Source organism: Pristiophorus japonicus, chromosome 12 (assembly GCF_044704955.1).
Source record: "Pristiophorus japonicus isolate sPriJap1 chromosome 12, sPriJap1.hap1, whole genome shotgun sequence".
NCBI classification, from domain to species: Eukaryota; Metazoa; Chordata; class Chondrichthyes; family Pristiophoridae; genus Pristiophorus; species Pristiophorus japonicus.
This window is the reverse complement of record NC_091988.1, coordinates 190021162-190044068: the sequence shown is the minus strand read 5'-3', so window position 1 is coordinate 190044068 and position 22907 is coordinate 190021162. Positions and strand designations below refer to the sequence as shown.

General features: G+C 45.7%; 1 protein-coding gene across 2 annotated transcripts; it reads right to left on the bottom strand.

The window, feature by feature from the left end:
* Nucleotides 1–1180: 1180 nt before the first annotated feature.
* On the bottom strand, nucleotides 1181–22840 carry LOC139277094 (protein FAM83D-B-like). Of its 2 annotated transcripts, XR_011596036.1 has the most exons (5): nucleotides 21616–22840; nucleotides 10954–11121; nucleotides 5483–5607; nucleotides 2349–4773; nucleotides 1181–1727 (listed from the first exon to the last, which is right to left on the bottom strand). XR_011596036.1 is itself a non-coding variant. In XM_070895109.1 (4 exons), exons 1-4 carry the CDS (start codon nucleotides 22087–22089, stop codon nucleotides 3771–3773), a joined length of 1770 nt encoding a protein of 589 aa, XP_070751210.1. In that variant the 5' UTR covers nucleotides 22090–22840; the 3' UTR covers nucleotides 1181–3770. The 2 variants fall into 2 exon arrangements, 1 of the variants encoding a protein (XP_070751210.1); XM_070895109.1 differs by having other exon boundaries at nucleotides 1181–4773.
* Between the last annotated feature and the right edge of the window lie 67 nt (nucleotides 22841–22907).

Sequence of the window (22907 nt, the reverse complement as noted above, 5' to 3'; positions counted from 1 at the left end):
GAGTGTATCACAACTAGTACATATTATAAAGTCTCTAAACAACCAAAGTAGAACTCATGAGTGCCATTTACATGTAACTGTCTAATATATAAAAATATAGGAATGTATCTCTGGATTATACCGTTCTCTATTTTTACACAGGGGAGGCGTTATCACAGAAGATGATAACAAATAGTCAGCACTTACTTGCACAGCACACTTAGCCCACTTGTGATATCACTAGTCAATTATTACCATCAGGATTGACCCTGCCAGCTTAAAAGATCAATCTCTGCCTGTTAAGTAAAACAGCTTATTAAAGAGAAAATGATTTGTGGTTTACAAAACCCCCTCTAGCCATAATCAGAACTCTGTTTTTGAACAGTGGGGATGGGGAGAAGTGAATTGTGATGTGAGACACTTATGGATTTTATTTGATTTATTAATCTTTCTATGCATCCTTTATAGATGATTCAAAGTCTTTATCTTTGTTGCTGTAGTAACCTTGTTTCAGTAAATCCATACATCAATTTCAATGTCAGCTGTGGCTCAGTGGGTCACATATTCGCCTCAGACGATTGTGGGTTCAAGTCCCACTCCAGGGCCTTGACTGCATAAATCTAAGCTGATAGTGCAGTGCTGAGGGAGTGCTGCACTGTTGAGGTGCCAAAAGACATTAATCTGAGGCCTGTCTGTTCTCTCAGATGGACATAAAAGATCCCATGGCACTATTTTGAAGAAGAGCAGGGAGTTATCCTGGTGTCCTGGCCAATATTTATCCCTCAATCAACATCACTATAAACAGATTATCTGGTTATTATTACATTGCTGTTTGTGGGAGCTTGCTGTATGCAAAAATAGCTGCAGCATTTCCCACCTGGCTACACTCAAAGTATTTGATTGGTTGTAAAGCGCTTTGAGACGTCCAGTAGTTGTGAAAGGAGCTATATAAATGCTAGTCTTTCTTTCATTAAGCACAATATCCAAGTATGAGTTATGAACAGCTTGTTGTTCAGTATTCCTGAAGACCGGCTCTTATAGCAACCCATTAACATTTTTTCTCCCATATATAGAAAGAATACTGAAAGCTCCCCAATACTAAAAAGTGTCTCGCTCGGCCTTGCCTTCTTCGGTAAAGAAATATCAGTGCATTTCACATGGCTAAAGAAATGAAAAAAAATACAATGATTTTTTTTCCTTTATAAAACATCTTTATTAACAAACTCCCTGTACCGCTCAGTGTTCAGGTTAGCTCAGCCACCACCTTCAACTACATTGACTAATATATACATCTCAGTACAAAAATCACCACCGGCCAGCATTCTCTTCCAATTCAGAACTATGGAATTCAGTGTCATAATCCTAGGATCGAAGTTATCATTTACAATTAAACAAGGCAAACTGCATAAGACACATTAAAATCACATCAGTTTTGAATTAAAAAAAAAAAGTCATGTCAATGATTTATCAGTACTTAAAAACAAGACTAAAAATGCAATTAAAAAAAAAATAAACCCATATGGTCAGTTGATCTTGCTACCTACACATTAATGCCTGAAATCGCTGGAGGTAGAACTTGGAAACCATGTGTGGTTGAGTTCCATCCCTCCAGTCTTCCACAGCAAGGATCCCAGATGAAGGAGCAAGGCAGGGCTTCAAAAATTGTACTGTAGCAGCTGGATTTCTGTCTGGGAGCCCAGGGTGGCAGTGAACTTTGACCCAATAGTTAATTCAACATTGCAGATGTACTGTAACAAAGATATACATATAAAAAGACAAAAAAAACACATACAAAATTGACAGTGCAACCAATAAACAAACAGGAACACGTTAGCAGCATCAAATATCCCAACCACCCATTAAATAGCATCAAATTTACACCATCTAAATGTTTGAAGTATTAACACAAAAGGCAGAAATGTTAGGTAAGGCACTATAGTCAGTTTCAGTTTTCTCTCTCATTTACAAGCAAGTCCCTCAAACTCCAAGGCTGGGAGTAGAGAACAATGTAACATGTAATAATGCAATGCGTTTGCTTTGACTGTTAAAATTAGGAGCAAAGGGGTTTCTTTATAAAAGGCAGTTTGCAAATTGTGGCATGTATAAAAGTCATCACTAATTTGGCATTAATTGCTATCTCAGCTCAGGATAGTGGATATGTGAAAACAGTCTCACTCGTGTGGAGGTTGGGGGTTGTCACATGGCTGGGGCAGAATAGAGGGATCATCCAGTCAGATGCAATACCCAACTGAGAGTGCCCAATTTTGGCACCAGGACAGAAGTTATTGTTAAAACTTTATATCGCTACTTTTTTTAAACTCACATTTAATTTTGTACTAATGTTAACAGGAATTTCAGTCTTTACTCACCCAGGTGCTGGGAATGGAGAGTGTTCAAAACCAATGTCCCTCAACTTGAACATGAACATAAAATTCACAACGATTACAAAAAAAGTTAAGGAGCTTCTAGTTAGAAACATTGGGCGAGACAGGGGTCAGTATGGAATTCAGGAGAAACTGCTTTACTCAAAGTGGAACTGGCTACCACATGAAGTAGTTGAGGCGAATAGCATAGGTGCATTTAAGGGGAAGCTAGATAAACATCTGGAGGGAGAAAGAAATAGAAAGATATGGTGATAGGGTTAGATGAAGTTATGAGAGAGTATATCATAAACACTAGCCTTGACCAGTTGGGCCGAATGGCGTTGTAAATTACTTGTTTAAAAAAAGATAGAAACAGAATGTCGTGTGCTACATTGCAAAAGTTATGCACACTATGTTTGCCCTCCTGAAGATCTTCCTTCTCTTTTTTGAGGGATCATGCGAGTCAGTTCCTGAATTTAGGAACGGAAAGCTGTTGTGGCCAAGAGAAAAATCCCCCTCCCTTCTCCTTTAAACCCGAAGACCTAGTCAACGAATGTTCCCAATTTCAGTACAGTCAGGTTTCAAAGCAGTGAAGTTAAATATTTATCACTATTGCGTTCCCCCGCCCCCCTCCTCAAAAGCAACTGAGGTTTATGCATGGTTTTTCCTCAATTCATATAATATTTTAACATCATCCCTCGCGCCCGTGAACTTTGAATATCAAAATCAAACAAAGCACTGCAGACACATAGATTTGCATTTATATAGTGTCTTTCACGACTTCAGTACTTTTGAAGTCGTAAAAGGCATCCGCCCGAGAGAGCAGCCGAGGCCTCGGTTTAACGTCCCGTCCGAAAGACGGCACCTCAGACAGTGCAGCACTCCCTCAGCACTGCACTAGGGCACCAACCTGAACTTTGTGCTCAAGTCTCTGGAGTGGGGCTGGAACCCATGACCTGCTGATTCAGTAGCAAGAGCTCTACCCACTGAGCCACAGCTGGTACAGAACGACAGGGATTCTTTTAAAAAAAAACACAACATTTAGTGTAGAGGGAGGCTGTGCTTCAACGCTGGGAATTATCCTTCTCCTTCATACGATGAAATGAAACACATACTGGCATGAACAACCACCATAGTCTTACCCGCTGGCTGAACACACACTACAATAGAATCACATGCTCAACAAGTGTTAAATAAAAAATATATATTCTGGTCACTGAAGCAACTCATTCCTCAACGGCTTATTGCGCAACTAGTACCAAAGTCCTGCCACCTGCTGGCGGAACACACTACTATAAATGCACATGCTCAACTAGCACGAAATTCAAGAAAAAAATATTCTGGTCACTACTGGTGCCAAAGTTCCACCAGCCACAGATTCATCTGCACCGGAGAAAGTTAATCTGGCGTAGTAGACAGAGACGACGCTTAGTTTCGCAGGGCCAATGAAGCCATCATGGATACATCCCTGAAGCCCAAGCCGCCGTTCCTGCTCACCGCCAGCTCTCTCGCGCCGTACTGGTCCAGCTCGCGGCTGCGGTACTTGTTCAGGTGCCGGCTCTGCGAGAGAATGCTAACCATATTGTCCAGCTTGGAGCGAATGGTGGAGTAATGGAACTGCCGCTCTTTGGTCAGCTTCTGAAAGCAATTCCTCAGCGAGGAGTCGGCGCCCTGGGGGCCCGCGCGAGAGTAGCGGGCAGCTTCGCCTGGGCAGGGCTGACTTTCGGAGGCGGCTGGGGACGACGAACTGCTTGAACCGTCGTCGGACTGCGCTGCATAGGGGGTAGGCTGATCCTCTCCGCTAGTTAGAGGTCCCTCTGTACCCAACAACTTCGCGGGCGACAGTGACGCAGGAGCGGTTACAATTTCAGGCTGCCTGGCGATTCCGGAAGAAGGGGAAGTCGGAGCCGCGGTCAGTTTTGAGGGGACCGCAGTCTGGGTTTCCACCTCCTTCACCAAAATACAAGTTTGTGAGGAAGCACTGTGCACGGCGACCCCTGGCGACACCTCCAGCCCAGTCTGCGTAGAAATGCTCTTCACCTCCTTCAGCTCGAGTACCGCTTTGTCCCTCAGCGCTGCTACCTCGCCAACGGTAGATGCTTCAGACACCCGGCTGCCCTCGGAGTTGGCAGAGTTCTGGGAGCATGGCTTTTGCTCAGCTTTTAGCTCCAGGGCCTCAGATTCAAGCTTATTTGGAGAAAATGCCTCAATGCTTCGCCCCAATGAGTTGCCGATAGTGGTCTCTCTCAATAGCAACCTCTTGGCCGCAATCTCTTCATACATGGCACGGATCTTGTGACCGGTTGACATGAGCGGTATTGGCATTGACTGGGCATACAGTATCCGGAACTCTTCATCGTAAAACTCGGACAACTGCCCCGAGAGCACAGTCAGATTGCTGCGGTTCAGCTTCCCATCAGTCCAAGTGAAGCTGTAGAAGAATGAATGAGGGGTGAAAAAAAAAAAGACAAGACACTGATTTTAAAAGTTATATGCAGTTATTGCTTTAAAGGACTAGCTGAAGACTAATCGCAAACTAACCCATGTTGCCCAAAACAATATTTGCTGCTCTCCCCTGCACCCAGAGTTCTCTCCTGAAGTCAACGGCTCTTGCGGGGGTTCAGTACCACCAACAATCCAAGTGGTTATTCTGACCGTGTGGGCCTCGACAGTGAGCGCCGCACACTATTGCACCTTGGAAGGCATCGGAGTGGGAACCACGGCCGACTTTCTGCTTCCCATTCCAAGGAAACCAAAGTCAGCTGTGGCATTGAATGCTACGATCAGATGACTGATTTTGTCATGCAATATTATGTGCCACTGCTTAAAAATAAACCTTCCATTGGAGAACGACTGGGAGAAGCACACCTCAAAAGTGTAGTGCAGGATGAATGGGGGGAAAAGGGTACACTTACTGCACACTTCCCTTACCCCCAGGGAAAGAGCATTCACCACACGCCTTCTCTCCCTCACCACCCTCCCCACAGGAAAAAGACCATTTGACGGACACCCACTTTCAGGTCTTTCGTCATACTACAAGACGAGGATCTAAATAAGGACAAAGCCAGCTAGTGGAATTAAAAATGTAGACTGACTGCAGAATATTCACAGTTTAAAATAAAAATACCATTTCATTTTACCTGTAGGAGCCTGTGGCTACTTTATCACAATCAATTAACATGAATTTTTCGCGGACTCTGCCAATAACTTTGGCTCCTGTTCTTGTGCAATATGTGCATCCTGTTACTGTGCGGACTCTCATCCTCTGGAAAGAAAGAAAACCGGTCAATCCGAGGCTGATCGGAGCAGACAACATCACACGTTCTCATGGGTGTGTTTCCATCTTATTTGGTAAAGGGACTGCTTAGTATAGTACAGAGCCATACTGATGGGGTGAATATGAGCCAGAGGAACGGTGGGGCACTACAGTTGGGCCTCAATGTCTGGGGTGGGGGGGGGGGGGGGGGTGAAGATAAAATAGTCAGAGTTTCTGTTCCTGATCACGATCAAGTAACTCCTCCTGGAAAGAAAGTGGGATGAATTTTTTTAATGAAATAAAATGCAGCGAGTTATGATGATTGGGAACTGCCCGAAAAAAAGTGCTGGAAGCTGATTCAATCATAACCATCAAAAAGAAATTGCAATAAATACTTTTGAAGATGTGGGGTGGGGGGGGGGGGGGGGTGTTAATTTGCAAAGCTACAGGGAAAGAGCTGAGGAGTGGGACTAATTGCATAGCTCTTTCAAAGAGCTGGCACAGGCACAATGTGCCGAGTGGCCTCCTTCTGTGCTGTATCATTCTACAGTTCTATTAAAGGCTGAACCTGGTACCGCCTCGGCCTGTATGGCTCAGTATAACACAAGGCAGTACAAAGCTTTCACGAAACGTCAAGAGCTCTCAAGGTCTTCACACTGAAGGCCGGGATCTTACTAGCTACAAATTTACAGCAGCTAAATACTTGTGCAAAATGCATACATAAAATAGATTACACATTCATAATTTTGAAGATAATAGAGATTGAAGCAAGTATGACTTGAGGGGAGAGGGGAGGGGGGGGGGGTGGAAATGCAGTTGAAGGGGAGGGTACAGCACATTGGTGCCTCTGAAACATAGAAACATAGAAAATAGGTGCAGGAGTAGGCCATTCAGCCCTTCTAGCCTGCACCGCCATTCAATGAGTTCATGGCTGAACATGAAACTTCAGTACCCCCTTCCTGCTTTCTCGCCATACCCCTTGATGCCCCGAGTAGTAAGGACTTCATCTAACTCCCTTTTGAATATATTTAGTGAATTGGCCTCAACTACTTTCTGTGGTAGAGAATTCCACAGGTTCACCACTCTCTGGGTGAAGAAGTTTCTCCTCATCTCGGTCCTAAATGGCTTACCCCTTATCCTTAGACTGTGTCCCCTGGTTCTGGACTTCCCCAACATTGGGAACATTCTTCCTGCATCCAACCTGTCCAAACCCGTCAGAATTTTAAATGTTTCTATGAGGTCCCCTCTCACTCTTCTGAACTCCAGTGAATACAAGCCCAGTTGATCCAGTCTTTCTTGATAGTCAGTCCCGCCATCCCGGGAATCAGTCTGGTGAATCTTCGCTGCACTCCCTCAATAGCAAGAATGTCCTTCCTCAAGTTAGGAGACCAAAACTGTACACAATACTCCAGGTGTGGCCTCACCAAGGCCCTGTACAACTGTAGTAACACCTCCCTGCCCCTGTACTCAAATCCCCTCGCTATGAAGGCCAACATGCCATTTGCTTTCTTAACCGCCTGCTGTACCTGCATGCCAACCTTCAATGACTGATGTACCGTGACACCCAGGTCTCGTTGCACCTTCCCTTTTCCTAATCTGTCACCATTCAGATAATAGTCTGTCTCTCTGTTTTTACCACCAAAGTGGATAACCTCACATTTATCCACATTATACTTCATCTGCCATGCATTTGCCCACTCACCTAACCTATCCAAGTCACTCTGCAGCCTCATAGCATCCTCCTCGCAGCTCACACTGCCACCCAACTTAGTGTCATCCGCAAATTTGGGGAGATTACATTTAATCCCCTTGTCTAAATCATTAATGTACAATGTAAACAGCTGGGGCCCCAGCACAGAACCTTGCGGTACCCCACCAGTCACTGCCTGCTATTCTGAAAAGTACCCATTTACTCCTACTCTTTGCTTCCTGTCTGACAACCAGTTCTCAATCCACGTCAGCACACTACCCCCAATTCCATGTGCTTTAACTTTGCACATTAATCTCTTGTGTGGGACCTTGTCGAAAGCCTTCTGAAAGTCCAAATACGCCACATCAACTGGTTCTCCTTTGTCCACTTTACTGGAAACATCCTCAAAAAATTCCAGAAGATTTGTCAAGCATGATTTCCCTTTCACAAATCCATGCTGACTTGGACCTATCACGTCACCATTTTCTAAATGCGCTGCTATGACATCCTTAATAATTGATTCCATCATTTTACCCACTACTGAGGTCAGGCTGACCGGTCTATAATTCCCTGCTTTCTCTCTCCCTCCTTTTTAAAAAAGTGGGATTACATTGGCTACCCTCCACTCGATAGGAACTGATCCAGAGTCAATGGAATGTTGGAAAATGACTGTCAATGCATCCGCTATTTCCAAGGCCACCTCCTTAAGTACTCTGGGATGCAGTCCATCAGGCCCTAGGGATTTATCAGCCTTCAATCCCATCAATTTCCCCAACACAATTTCCGGACTAATAAAGATATCCCTCAGTTCCTCCTCCTTACTAGACCCTCTGACCCCTTTTATATCCGGAAGGTTGTTTGTGTCCTCCTTAGTGAATACTGAACCAAAGTACTTGTTCAATTGGTCTGCCATTTCTTTGTTCCCCGTTATGACTTCCTCTGATTCTGACTGCAGGGGACCTACGTTTGTCTTTACTAACCTTTTTCTCTTTACATATCTATAGAAACTTTTGCAAGCTTCTTCTCGTACTCCATTTTCCCTGCCCTAATCAAACCCTTTGTCCTCCTCTGCCGAGTTCTAAATTTCTTCCAGTCCCCAGGTTCGCTGCTATTTCTGGCCAATTTGTATGCCACTTCCTTGGCTTTAATACTATCCCTGATCTCCCTAGATAGCCACGGTTGAGCCACCTTCCCTTTTTTATTTTTACGCCAGACAGGAATGTACAATTGTTGTAATTCATCCATGCGGTCTCTAAATGTCTGTCATTGCCCATCCACAGTCAACCCCTTAAGTATCATTCGCCAATCTATCCTAGCCAATTCACGCCTCATACCTTCAAAGTTACCCTTCTTTAAGTTCTGGACCATGGTCTCTGAATTAACTGTTTCATTCTCCATCCTAATGCAGAATTCCACCATATTATGGTCACTCTTCCCCAAGGGGCCTCGCACAACGAGATTGCTAATTAATCCTCTCTCATTACACAACACCCAGTCTAAGATGGCCTCCCCCTCTAGTTGGTTCCTCGACATATTGGTCTAGAAAACCATCCCTTATGCACTCCAGGAAATCCTCCTCAACCGTATTGCTTCCAGTTTGGCTAGCCCAATCTATGTGCATATTAAAGTCACCCATTATAACTGCTGCACCTTTATTGCATGCACTCCTAATTTCCTGTTTGATGCCCTCCCCAACATCACTACTACTGTTTGGAGGTCTGTACACAACTCCCACTAACGTTTTTTGCCCTTTGGTGTTCTGCAGCTCTACCCATATAGATTCCACATCATCCAAGCTAATGTCTTTCCTAACTATTGCATTAATCTCCTCTTTAACCAGCAATGCTACCCCACCTCCTTTTCCTTTTATTCTATCCTTCCTAAATGTTGAATACCCCTGGATGTTGAGTTTCCAGCCCTGATCATCTTGGAGCCACGTCTCCGTAATCCCAATCACATCATATTTGTTAACATCTATTTGCACAGTTAATTCATCCACCTTATTGCGGATACTCCTTGCATTAAGACACATAGCCTTCAGGCTTGCTTTTTTAACACCCTTTGTCCTTTTAGAATTTTGCTGTACAGTGGCCCTTTTTGTTCTTTGCCTTGGGTTTCTCTGCCCTCCACTTTTCCTCATCTCCTTTCTGTCTTTTGCTTTTGCCTCATTTTTGTCTCCCTCTGTCTCCCTGCATAGGTTCCCATCCCCCTGCAATATTAGTTTAACTCCTCCCCAACAGCACTAGCAAACACTCCCCCTAGGACATTGGTTCCGGTCCTGCCCAGGTGCAGACCGTCCGGTTTGTACTGGTCCCACCTCCCCCAGAACCGGTTCCAATGCCCCAAGAATTTGAATCCCTCCCTGCTGCACCACTGCTCAAGCCATGTATTCATCTGCGCTATCCTGCGATTCCTACTCTGACTAGCACGTGGCATTGGTAGCAATCCCGAGATTACTACTTTTGAGGTCCTACTTTTTAAATTTAGCTCCTAGCTCCTTAAATTCTTTTCGTAGGACCTCATCCCTTTTTTTACCTATGTCGTTGGTACCAATGTGCACCACGACAACTGGCTGTTCTCCCTCCCATTTCAGAATGTCCTGCACCCGCTCCGAGACATCCTTGACCCTTGCACCAGGGAGGCAACATACCATCCTGGAGTCTCGGTTGCGGCCACAGAAACGCCTATCTATTCCCCTCACCGTTGAATCCCCCATCACTATCGCGCTCCCACTCTTTTTCCTGCCCTCCTGTGCAGCAGAGCCAGCCACGGTGCCATGAACTTGGCTGCTGCTGCCCTCCCCTGATGAGTCATCCCCCCAATAGTACTCAAAGCAGTGTATCTGTTTTGCAGGGGGATGACCACAGGGGACCCCTGCAATACCTCGGATATGCTGATGGGATGTGGGACGACCAGGGTTTGTTTTCGTTATTTTCCTCACACATCAGGAGGGATGGAGGAGAGAATAAAGGTTAATTTTTTACATCAGCAAGCAACTGGAGTTGGCAGAAGCCTGGATCTGCTGGTGGAAAAAGGCCAACACAGAAATTACACAGGATATACAGCACAGAAACAGGCCATTTGGCCCAACCAGTCCATGCCGGCGTTTATGCTCCACTCGAGCATCCTCCAGTCTTTCCTCATCTAGCTATCAGCATAACCCTCAATTAATTTCCTTCTCCTTCACATGTTTGCCTCGCCTCCCCTTAACATACCATTAGTTTCAACCATTCCCTGCGATAGCGAGCTCCACATTCTCACCACTGGGTAAAGAAGTTGCTTCTGAATTCCCGATGGACAAATTAAAACAGGAGAGAGAAAAAAGAGAGACAATCTGTTTTTTTGAAATAGTACAATTGAAAAACCAAGAACGATTCAGTTCCCACTTGTAACAACAACCATTCCTCACCAAGTGAATAGAGAGTCCTTTGTACGGTGCCATAATAGGAGTGTCACCTCCGGGCTTAGGTTTCAGAGTTGTAATAATAATTTGATGGGAAAGTCCATAATTCTGCATAATCTGCCCACCTTTCTTTGAATGGAAAATTCATTTTGGATATTTCCTCCTCCCTGCCCCTTGGCGAGATCCACCTCAACGTTTGGACTCAAAGCAGTGTCTGCATTTTCTGAAAGGGGTCACACATCAGCTCTGTTCAAATACATACCCTCTCCTCGTCCACCCAGACACCTGCCTCCCGACACATTTGCTGAAACTGAGAGAGACCGGAGTGATCGAGAAGGATGTAAACTGGGATACGTCTCCTGCTGGAAGCCTCGTGGAGGTCTTTGAGAATGTCGATATCGGTGAAGGAGTCCATTACCAGGGCAATGACCTACAGACAAAAAGGGAATGATAATTAGAATTTGATATTTTCAGAAACTTGTGGATTTTGGGGGGGGGGGGGGGGGGGGGGGAGGGGGGTGATTTTTACAATCAGAACCCACACCCCTGCCCACCGCAATCCACAGTCATGGTTTCTCAGGAGCAGGTACAGCATTCCCTATAGGTATAAGGGACTTGAGCAAATAAATCTAGGCTGACACTCCAGTGCAGTGCTGAGGGAGCGCTGCACTGTTAGAGGTGCTGTCTTTCAGATAGGACGTTAAACCGAGGCCCTGTCTGCTCCCTCAGGTGGATGTAAAAGATACCATGGCACTTTTTGAAGAAGAGCAGGGGAGTTATCCTGGGTGTCCTGGCCAATATTTATCCCTCAAACAACATGACAAAAACAGATTATCTGGTTATCACATTGCTGTTTGTGGGAGCTTGCTGTGTGCAAATTGGCTGCCGTGTTTCCCCATTACAACACTTCAAAAGTACTTCATTGATTGCAAAACACGGTGGCCGTGAAAGGCGCGATATAAATTAAAGTCTTTCTTTATGTATGTCATTATCACGTTGGGGTGGGGGAAATCAGCAGAGGATGGAGTAAAGGAGACTTGGGCAGAAGTTACTGCATGAAGCATCACAGCACGTCACCACTGAAGTCTTCTCTTCTATTTAATATAGTCTACCTTTGATACCACAGCTGTATCGCGTTCAATTAAAGTTTTCCTCAAACCAATACCCACCCTACCACATCACCTCTCATCATCATCATCATCATCCTCCTCCTCATAGGCAATCCCTCGAAATCGAGGAAGACTTGCTTCCATTCTTAGAATGGGTCCTTAGGTGGCTGAACAGTCCAATACGGCAGCCACAGATTTGCTGCATGTTCTTTCCGCTGCCTGCGCTTGTTTTCTGCACTCGGCGATGAGACGCGAAGCGTTAGGGCGGTCTTTGGCCAGGGACTCCCAGGTGTCTGTGGGGATGTTGCATTTTATCAGGGAGGCTTTGAGGGTGTCCTTGTAATGTTTCCTCTGCCCACCTTTGGCTCGTTTGCCATGAAGGAGTTCATTGTAGAGCGTTTGGTTTTGGAGTCTCATGTCTGGCATGTGGACAATGTGCCCTGCCCAGCGGTGCTGATCAAGTGTGGTCAGTGCTTCAATGCTGGGGATGTTGGCCTGGTCGAGGACGCTAAAGTTGGTGCGTCTGTCCTCCCAGGGGCTTTGTAGGATCTTGCAGAGGCATCGTTGGTGGTATTTCTCCAGCAATTGGAGGTGTCCACTGTACATGGTCCATATCTCGGAGCGATTCAGGAGGGCGGGTATTACTGAGCTTGGTGGTAAGATTTGAGGGCCTGGTCTTCGAACACTCTTTTCCTCAGGCGGTACATTGGAGACGGTGTTGAATCTTCTCATCAATGTCTGCTTTTGTTGATAAGAGGCACCCGAGGTATGGGAAATGGTCCACGTGTCCAAGGCCGCTCAGTGGATCTTGAAGACTCGGGTGGGGGGGGGCAGCGCTCTGCAGCGAGGACAGGCTGGTGGAGGAACTTTGTCTTATGGATGTTTAGCATAAGGCCTATGCTTTCGTACGCCTCAGTAAATTCATCGATTATGTCCTGGAGTTCAGCCTCTGAATGTGCGCAGGCATCGTCCGCGTACTGTAGCTCGACGGCAAGAGGTTACATTAGAACATAAGAAATAGGAACAGTAGTAGGTCATACGGCCCCTCGAGCCTGTTCCGCCATTCAATAAGATCATGGCTGATCTGATCATGGACTCAGCTCCACTTCCCTGCCTGCTCCCCATAACCCGTTATCATTTAAGAAACAGTCTATTTCTGTCTTAAATTTATTTAATGTCCCAGCTTCCACAGCTCTCCGAGGCAGCGAATTCCACAGATTTACAATCCTCAGAAGAAATTTCTCCTCATCTCTGTTTTAAATGGGCGGTCCCTTATTCTAAGATCATGCCCTCGAGTTCTAGTCTCCCCCATCAGTGGAAACATCCTCTCTGCATCCACCTTGCCAAGCCCCCTCATAATCATATACGTTTCGATGAGATCACCTCTCATTCTTCTGAATTCCAATGAGTAGAGGCCTAACCTACCCTCATGTCAACCCCCTCATCTCCGGAATCAACCTAGTGAACCTTCTCTGAACTGTCTGCAAAGCAAGTATATCCTTTCGTAAATATGCAAACTAAAACTGCAGGCAGTATTCCAGATGTGGCCTCACCAATACCCTGTATAGCTGTAACAAGACTTCCCTGCTTTTATACTCCATCCCCTTTGCAATAAAGGCCAAGATTCCATTGGCCTTCCTGATCACTTGCTGTACCCTACATACTATCTGTAATGTATGGAGACAGAGTCAGTCTGAACACTGCGAGCTCAAAGTAAAGTGTGACTGTAGTCTTTTATTGCAGGTCTTCAGATTGCCTCTCCAACCTGTGAAGCCTCCTTAAATACCTGTGCTGCCAAGGGATTATAGGATCCCTTGGGACTCCAGGGGATGAGCCCTCTGGTGGCTGTACAGAGTAAATACAAGTCCACATATATAACACTATTCTTGTGTTTCATGCACAAGTACCCCCAGGTCCCACTGTACTGCGGCACTTTGCAATCTTTTTCCAAATAAATAATAACTTGCTGTTTAATTTTTTTTCTGCCAAAGTGTATGACCTCACACATTCCAACATTATACTCCATCTGCCAAATCTTTGCCCACTCACAGCCTGTCTATGTCCTTTTGCAGATTTTGTGTGTCCTCCTCACACATTGCTTTTCCTCCATCTTTGTATCATCAGCAAACTTGGCTACGCTACACTCGGTCCCTTCTTCCAAGTCGTTAATATAGACTGTAAATAGTTGTGGTCCCAGCACGGATCCCTGCGGCACCCCAGTAGTTACTAGTTACCAACCAGAGAATGAACCATTTATCCTGACTCTGTTTTCTGTTAGTTAGCCAATCCTCTATCCATGCTAATATATTACCCCCAACCCCCGTGAACTTTCATCTTGTGCAGTAACCTTTTATGTGGCACCTTGTCAAATGTCTTCTGGAAGTCCAAATACACCACATCCCCTTTATCCACCCTGTTCGTTACATCCTCAAAGAATTCCAGCAAATTTGTCAAACAGGACTTCCCCTTCATAAATCTATGCCGACTCTGCCTAACTTGGAAAAGCAAAATTCAATTCCTGTTACTGCTTCCTTAATAATGGACTCCAACATTTTCCCAACCACAGATGTTAGGCTAACTTCTAGTTTCCTGCTTTTTGTCTGCCTCCTTTTTTAAAATAGGGGCATTACATTTGCAGTTTTCCTATCTGCTGGGACATCCCCAGAATCCAGGGAATTTTGGTAAATTACAACCAATGCATCCACAATCCCTGCCGCTACTTCTCTCAAGACCTTAGGATGCAAGCCATCAGGTCCAGGGGATTTATCTGCCTTTAGTCCAATTATCTTACTGAGTACCACCTCCTTAGATGATTGCGATTGGGATGGTCTTGTACCTGGCATCCCACTAGTTCTGTAGTTTAGTTCCACTCCAGCGGGGAGCTTGTTGACTGAGGTGGAACATGGAAGCGAGGAAGATTGAGAAGAGGGTTGGGGCAATGGCACAGCCCTGTTTGACCTCAGTCTGGACGTAGATTGGGTCTGTAATGGATCCATTGGTCATGGCCTGCATGTCATCGTGGAGCAGACGGAGGAGGTTGATGAACTTTTGGGGGCATCTGAAATGGAGGACGCCGTTCCATAGACCCTTGTAAGGGACCTTTGTAAGGGTGAAGGCGGCCATGTACAAGGGCTGGCGCTGCTCCCTGCATTTTTCCTGCAGCTGTCGCGCTGCAAAGATCACCTCACTACACTACCTGAAACTGCCGGATATTCCAGAAGTTTCAGGGTTACGTTACACCATCGCCTAAAGGCTGCAGATAAAATACGTGTTGATGTATATTTTATATTGGGTCTGCCTGCCGCCAATGTTCTCCAGGAAGGCTCGGAGGTGCGATTGAATGAAGTTGTGCATTCTTCTTCTCTGGGTTGGTGCCAGGACCTACTATCCTCTGGGCACAGATGGTGCTCAAGTGATTACAATTCTATGCTAGTGTAATAAAAAACCATTGCTGAGACACGCAGAGAGTGAAGTGAAAGAGCCAATCATCGTTCCGCGCATTTGTTTGAAATCAGTCTGCTTTTTAAAAAAAATTATTCGTTGTGGGCGTCGCTGGTATTTATTGCCCATCCCCAATTGCCCTCGAGAAGGTGGTGGTGAGCCGCCTTCTTGAGCTGCAGAGGGCAGTTAAGCATCCACCATATTGGTCTGGAGTCACATAGGCCAGACCGGGTAAGGACGGCAGGTATCCTTCCCGAAAGGACATTAGTGAACCAGGTGGGTTTTTCCGACAATCCGGTAGTTTCGTGGTCAGATTTATTTAATTAAATGGAATTTAAATTCCGTGCTGGGATTTGAACTCGCGTCTCCGGATTATTAGTCCAGGCCACTGGATTACTGGTTCAGTAACATAACCACAATGCTACCGTACCCCCGAGCTGCTAAAGAGTGCAGGCCGAGCTGGGTTTTAAAAAATATATATATAAAAACAGTTGCTTAGATGTTTCCAGGTAGCTCAGCAGCCAATGCCTCCAAAGGGATCGCAAATGAGCAGACGAGAAACCCAGGACCAACTCCCTCTAGGAAGCCACCAGAAGGCATTTTTTAAATATACATGAAAAGGAGGCAACAGTGGTGTATCTCATTAAGGAAATGTAAGCCTTATGCTGAAGTTCTAGACCCAAACCAATCTATTGCTAACTGATCTACACAGGTTGGGCCCATCATTCAGTTGACCTGTAATGACCAAAAAGTCATGGTCATTTAAAAAAAAATTAATTCATGGGATGTGGGCATCAGCAGCATTTATTGGCCATCACTAATTGCTCTTGAGAAGGCGGTGGTGAGCTACCTTCTTGCACCGCTGCAGTCCATGTGGTGAAGGTACTCCCAAAGTGCTGTTAGGGAGAGAGTTCCAGGATTTTGACCCACCGATGTTGAAGGAACTGTGATATATTTCCAAGTCAGGATGGTGTGAGATTTGATGGGGAATTTGCAGGTGATGGTGTTCCCATACTTATTTTGGATTGGATAAGCGTGCAGCAGCTGATTTCTTGAGCGAGTCGAGAGTGAGAAGCAGCTCAAGATAAAATATAGACAGAGACGGATGGATGGGTTTGCAATTCTATAGCACCTTGCATGTGCTCAGAATGTCCTAGAGTGCATTACAGCCAATTAATTACTTTCTCAAGTGTGGTCATTGTTGATATGAATTCTCTGGACTCTTGGGAGGTACCATCGGATTGGAAAGCAGCTAATGTAATGCCTCGGTTTAAAAAAGGGGGCAGACAAAAGGCAGGTAACTATAGGCCGGTTAGTTTAACATCTGTCGTGGGGAAAATGCTTGAAGCTATCATTAAGGAAGAAATAGCGGACATCTAGATAGGAATAGTGCAATCAAGCAGACGCAACATGGATTCATGAAGGGGAAATCATGTTTAACTAATTTACTGGAATTCTTTAAGGATATAACGAGCATGGTGGATAGAGGTGTACCGATGGATGTGGTGTATTTAGATTTCCAAAAGGCATTCGATAAGGTGCCACACAAAAGGTTATTGCAGAAGATAAAGGTACGCGGAGTCAGAGGAAATGTATTAGCATGGATAGAGAATTGGCTGGCTAACAGAAAGCAGAGAGTCGGGATAAATGGGTCCTTTTCGGGTTGGAAATCGGTGGTTAGTGGTGTGCCACAGGGATCGGTGCCGGGACCACAACTGTTTACAATAAACATAGATGACCTGGAAGAGGGGACAGAGTGTAGTGCAACAAAATTTGCAGATGACACAAAGATTAGTGGGAAAGCAGGTTGTGTAGAGGACAGAGAGGCTGTAAAGAGATTTAGATAGGTTAAGCGAATGGGCTAAGGTTTGGCAGATGGAATACAAAGTCGGAAAATGTGAGGTCATCCATCTTGGGAAAAAACAAACAGTAAAAGGGAATATTATTTGAATGGGGAGAAATTACAACATGCTGCGGTGCAGAGGGACCTGGGGGTCCTTGTGCATGAATCCCAAAAAGTTAGTTTGCAGGTAATCAGGAAGGCGAATGGAATGTTGGCCTTCATTGCAAGAGGGATGGAGTACAAAAGCAGGGAGGTCCTGCTGCAACTGTACAGGGTATTGGTGAGGCCGCACCTGGAGTACTGCGTGCAGTTTTGGTCACCTTACTTAAGGAAGGATATACTAGCTTTGGAGGGGGTACAGAGACAATTCACTAGGCTGATTCCGGAGATGAGGGGGTTACCTTATGATGATAGATTGAGTAGACTGGGTCTTTACTCGTTGGAGTTCAGAAGGATGAGGGGTGAACTTATAGAAACATTTAAAATCATGAAAGGGATAGACACGATAGGAAGCAGAGAGGTTGTTTCCACTGGTCGGGGAGACTAGAACTAGGGGGGCACAGCCTCAAAATACAGGGGAGCCAATTTTAAACAGAGTTGAGAAGGAATTTCTTCTCCCAGAGGGTTGTGAATCTGTGGAATTCTCTGCCCAAGGAAGCAGTTGAGGCTAGCTCATTGAATGTATTCAAGTCACAGATAGATAGATTTTTAACCAATAAGGGAATTAAGGGTTATGGGGAGCGGGCGGGTAAGTGGAGCTGAGTCCACGGCCAGATCAGCCATGATCTTGTTGAATGGCGGAGCAGGCTCGAGGGGCTAGATGGCCTACTCCTGTTCCTAATTCTTATGTTCTTATGAAGCAACAAAAGGTTTGACATTCAAGTTTTTTTGGGGAGGGGGACAGGGAAGAGGAAGCTTATTGCATGGGGCCACTGTGTTAACAAAGGGAAAATGTTAAACCACAACAACTTGTATTTATGTAGCACTTTTAACATAATGAAATATCCCAAGGCGCTTCACAGGAGTATTGGGAGATAATACAATTTGACACCGAGCTGCATAAGGAGAAATTAGCGCAGGTGACCAAAAGCTTGGTCAAAGAGGTAGGTTTTAAGGAGCGTCTTGAAGGAGGAAAGCGAGGTAGAGAGGTGGTGAGGTTTAGGGAGGGAGTTCCAGAGCTTAGTCAACAGAAGGCATGGCCACCAATGGTTGAGCGATTATAATCAGGGATGCTCAAGGAGGGTAGAATTAGTGGAGCACAGACATCTCAGGGGTATGTGGGGCTGGAGGAGATTACAGAAATAGGGAGAGGCGAGGCCATGGAGGGATTTGAAAATAAGGATGAGAATTTTGAAATCGAAGCGTTGTTTAACCGGGAGCCAATGTAGGTCAGCGAGCGCAGGGGCGATGGGTGAGCAGGACTTGGTGCAAGATAGGACATGGGCAGCCGAATTTTGGATGACCTCAAGTTTACGTAGGGTAGAATGTGGGATGCCAGCCAGGAGTGCATTGGAATAGTCAAGTCAAGTCTAGAGGTAACAAAGGCATGGATGAGTGTTTCAGCAGCGGATGAGCTGAGGCAAGTGCGGAGACAGGCGATGTTACGGAGGTGAAAATAGGCGGTCTTAGCTGTGCAGTGGATATGTGGTCGGAAGCTTATTTCAAGGTCAAATATGACAGCAAGGATACGAAGTGTGATTTAGCCTCAGACAGAAGAAGTTCGGGAGTGGGATGGAGTCAGTGGCTAGGGGAGGGAGTTTGTGGTGGGGGACCAAAAACAATGGCTTTGGTCTTCCCAATAATAAATAATCTACAATATTTCTTAGTATTTACAAAGAGAATACAAGGACAGGCAAATTATATAGCCTGTTACAACTTGGGAGGTGAAAAGAAATGAGGATTTAAAAAACAGAAGGAAAGACAACTCTTTACAGGTCTAACAAATAAAAAAGGTCAAGAGACCGATATACTAACTACTATTTAAAAAATATTCTCTCATGGGTTTAAAGCTAGAAATTGATGGAGATATACAACCTCAGCCAAGCGGAGAAAAGGCATGGGGGGTGGTGAAGAGTAAAGATTATAGAAACTCCAAAATGGAATGGGGTGAAGTGGGATGTGAATGGAAGTAACTGGTTGGAAAATTGGAAGCTAACTAAACTAAAGCTTAAGTTGCTTTTTTAAAAAAACAATCTATACTTGGGAGTTTAAGTACAAACACAATTATGCTTTACATTACGAGGTGCTTGGCTTGAATTCGCTACACCATCTGAAAGAACGCGATATTCCAGCAGTTTCAGAGTTATTTTACACCATCATCCAAAAGGCAGCTGATGAACACATGGATATATATATATTTTACATTGGGTCTGTGATGGAGGATTTAAGGCAGTAATCTAATCTCAAGGGCTCGCATGACTAAAACCTTTCAAGCTTCACTCTTTTTGTTTATTAGATCATCTGTTACACAAGGGTGAATTACCATCCTGTAATCTACTCTCACTGACCTAATACTCTTTGTATAAACCACACAAACACCAAGCTGCATACTCATTGATACCTACTCACCAGTCTCCAGGACAGCAATGGCAGATTTAGAGCACTGGCATAAAATCACCCTGACGAGAGGTTAAAGGGCAGTGTTTTTTTCCTTACTGTTGCTGCCATTTATTCAGCTATGATCATTTTCCATAACTTCAGGACATCCCAAAGCCCTTTATAGCCAATCAAGTACTTTTCAGACTTAAAAGTATCCTGTACATAATAGACTGACGAACAAGATCAGAGAACAAGCAGCAGAATGAATAGCTAGCTGGCTTCAAGACAGAAAGCAGAGTAGGGGTAAAAAGGTAGCAGAGAATATGGGAGAGGGTAGATATTCAGAGTGGCAGAAGGTGGGTAGTGGTATTCCACAAGGATCAGTGCTGGGACCCCTGTTGTTCATAATTTATATTAACAATTTGGACTTTGGAATCAAAAACACAATTTCTAAATTTGTGGATGACACCAAATGGATGATCATCAATACAGAGGAGGACAGCAACAAATTACAGGAGGACAATCAATTTGCAGAATGGGCACACAAATAAATGTGAGGTATTATACTTTGGTAGGAAGAATAGGGAGGTCACTTAATTACTTGGAGGGTGCGAGTTTGGGTGGGGTAGAGGAACAAAACGATCAGAGTACAAATACATAAATTGTTAAAAGTTGCGACACAGGTTCGCAAGGCCATAGAAAAAGAAAACCAAGCACTAGGGTTTATTTCTAGAGGTATAGAATTGAAAAGTAGGGAAGTTATGCTAAACCTGTGTCAAACCTTGGTTAGACCACACTTGGAGTACTGTGTGCAGTTCTGGTCGCCATATTATAAAAAGGATAGAGGCACTGGAGAGGGTGCAGAGAAAATTTACAAGGATTGTACCCATCATAGGCAGTCCCTCAGAATCGAGGAAGACTTGCTTCCACTCTTAGCAGGAGTTCTTACGTGGCTGTACAGTCCAGTACGAGAACCACAGTCTGTCGCAGGTGGGACAGACAGTGGTTGAAGGAAAGGGTGGGTGGGGAGTCTGGTTTGCCGCACAATCTTTCCACTGCCTGCACTTGATTTCTGCATGCTCTCGGCGACGAGACTCGAGGAACTCAGCGCCCTTTTGGATGTACTTCCTCCACTTAGGGCGGTCTTTGGCCAGGGACTCCCAGATGCCAGTGGGGATGTCGCACTTTATCAGGAAGGCTTTGAGGGTGTTCTTGTAACATTTCCGCTGCCCACCTTTGGCTTGCTTGCCGTGAAGGAGTTCCAAGTAGAGCGCTTGTTTTGAGAGTCTCGTGTCAGGCATGCGGACTATGTGGCCTGCCCAGCGGAGCTGATCAAGTACGGTCAGTGCTTCAATGCTGGGGATACTGGCCTGGACGAGGACGCTAATGTTGGTGCGTCTGTCCTCCCAGGGGATTTATAGGATCTTGCGGAGAAATGCGAGGGTATTCATATCAGGAAAGGATGAGCAGGCTGGGTCTGTTAAAAATGGCAGCCATTACACAAAAAAAAAAATCGGCATCCATTGCATTCTGCAGCGTGGTCGCCGATTTCCGGCGGTAACAGGCCCTAAGGGAAGGACAATTTTGGTCTCATTAACTTAGCTGTTCTCCTCACAGGTGCTGACTGACCTGCTGTATGCAGCCAGCATTTTCGGTTTTTGTTTTAGATTTCTAGCATCTGGGAGTATTTTTTTTTTTACACACAGTAAATGTCCATCCACACACTCCCCAAGGAGGAGCCAATAACCAACTCCATTGCTTAAAAACATGCAATCACAAGGGAGAACTCAAAACTGCAAAGCCCCTGACCTACTCCACAACCTTCATTATTCAAAGTTCTGCACCATCAGAATTGAACGTTTAACAAAAAGTGCACAGAAGTAAGTCATTTAAATGAATTCTCCAAGATTAAACAAACCACGCAGACGGATGGGAATGCTCTAGACATTTAAAAAAAAAGTTTCCAGACTAGCCAAATGACCCAGTTCAATACCTTCTGCGCCTTCCTGATGAGCTTCCTGATCGCCTCCTTGCAGCTGTAGATGAGCTCTCCATAGCTGGGCTGGAAATACACCTCCACCTGAGTCACCCCACGGTACCAGTTGTCTCGGTACGTCGGCCACCCAATGTCCAGAGCCGGGACCTCAATGTCCGAAGCGTCTGGGAAGTAGGTGCCCGAGGAGCAATCGTTGGAGCCGGTGAGGGACTGGTCGAGGGACTCTCCGCTGGGCTCAAAGGGTCGGATGGTGGACTGCAGTATGCCGGCGATCTCATCCGCCGACAGAAAGCCCGGGGCTCGCTCCCTCTTCAGGATGGCGGTGTAAGCCTCCTGGCCACCGGCGATCAGCTCGTCCAGAGCCAGGCGCTGGGTCTCGCTGTAGAACTCCCGCAGTCCCACCTCCTGCCTGGCGGCACTCGACCACCTGGACACTACTGGGAGGTCGTCCAAGCACTGGGACTCATTCATGGTGTGGGCCAGGTGAGCTGCTCCCCGAGCCTTCAGGCCCAGACTCTGCGAGCACTCCCCTAACCCCAAAGGTCTGGGTCTAATGCTGGTCCCCTTAACCCCAAAGGTCTGGGTCTTCTGCTGGTCCCTTAACCCCAAAGGTCTGGGTCGTCTGCTGGTCCCTTAACCCCAAAGGTCTGGGTCGTCTGCTGGTCCCTTAACCCCAAAGGTCTGCTGGTTTTATAACCCCAAGGACTTGGGTCTTCTGCTGGTCCCTTAACCTCAAGGACTTGGGTCTTCTGCTTGTCCCTTAACCCCAAAGGTCTGGGTCTTCTGCTGGTTTTATAACCCCAAAGGTCTGGATCTTCTGCCGGTAACAGTCTCTAAACTCCCTCTGCAAGAAGCAGCACAACTCCTTTCGCCGCTGCCGCTGCTCTCCTTCCCGTTTGCATTTCGCGATTAAAACGAACCTACAAATGATTCAAACCACCCGACTCCCGACCCGATTGGCTGCAACCAACGCCGTCTAACCGGTTCCACGGCTCGCTTTCCCCACCCACTGCTTGTTCGAAACTTTGCCCTTTTTGTTAACGGATTTTGACAAGAGCCACATCGCGATTGGCTCCTGGTTTAAATTCATCCAAAAACAGCTGGCGGGAGGTTCAGCCTCTTCAAAAGGGACAACCCTTAAAACAGGGAGTGAGCTCAATGCAAGAGACTTTCTGTCCAATGTCGGGGCCAGTCAGATGCATAAACACCTCGTACAGACCCACAGACAGCAGCAATTCACCGAAATTGCAACATTCAGTGCTGTTTGCTGGAGTTACAATTTCCGGAGG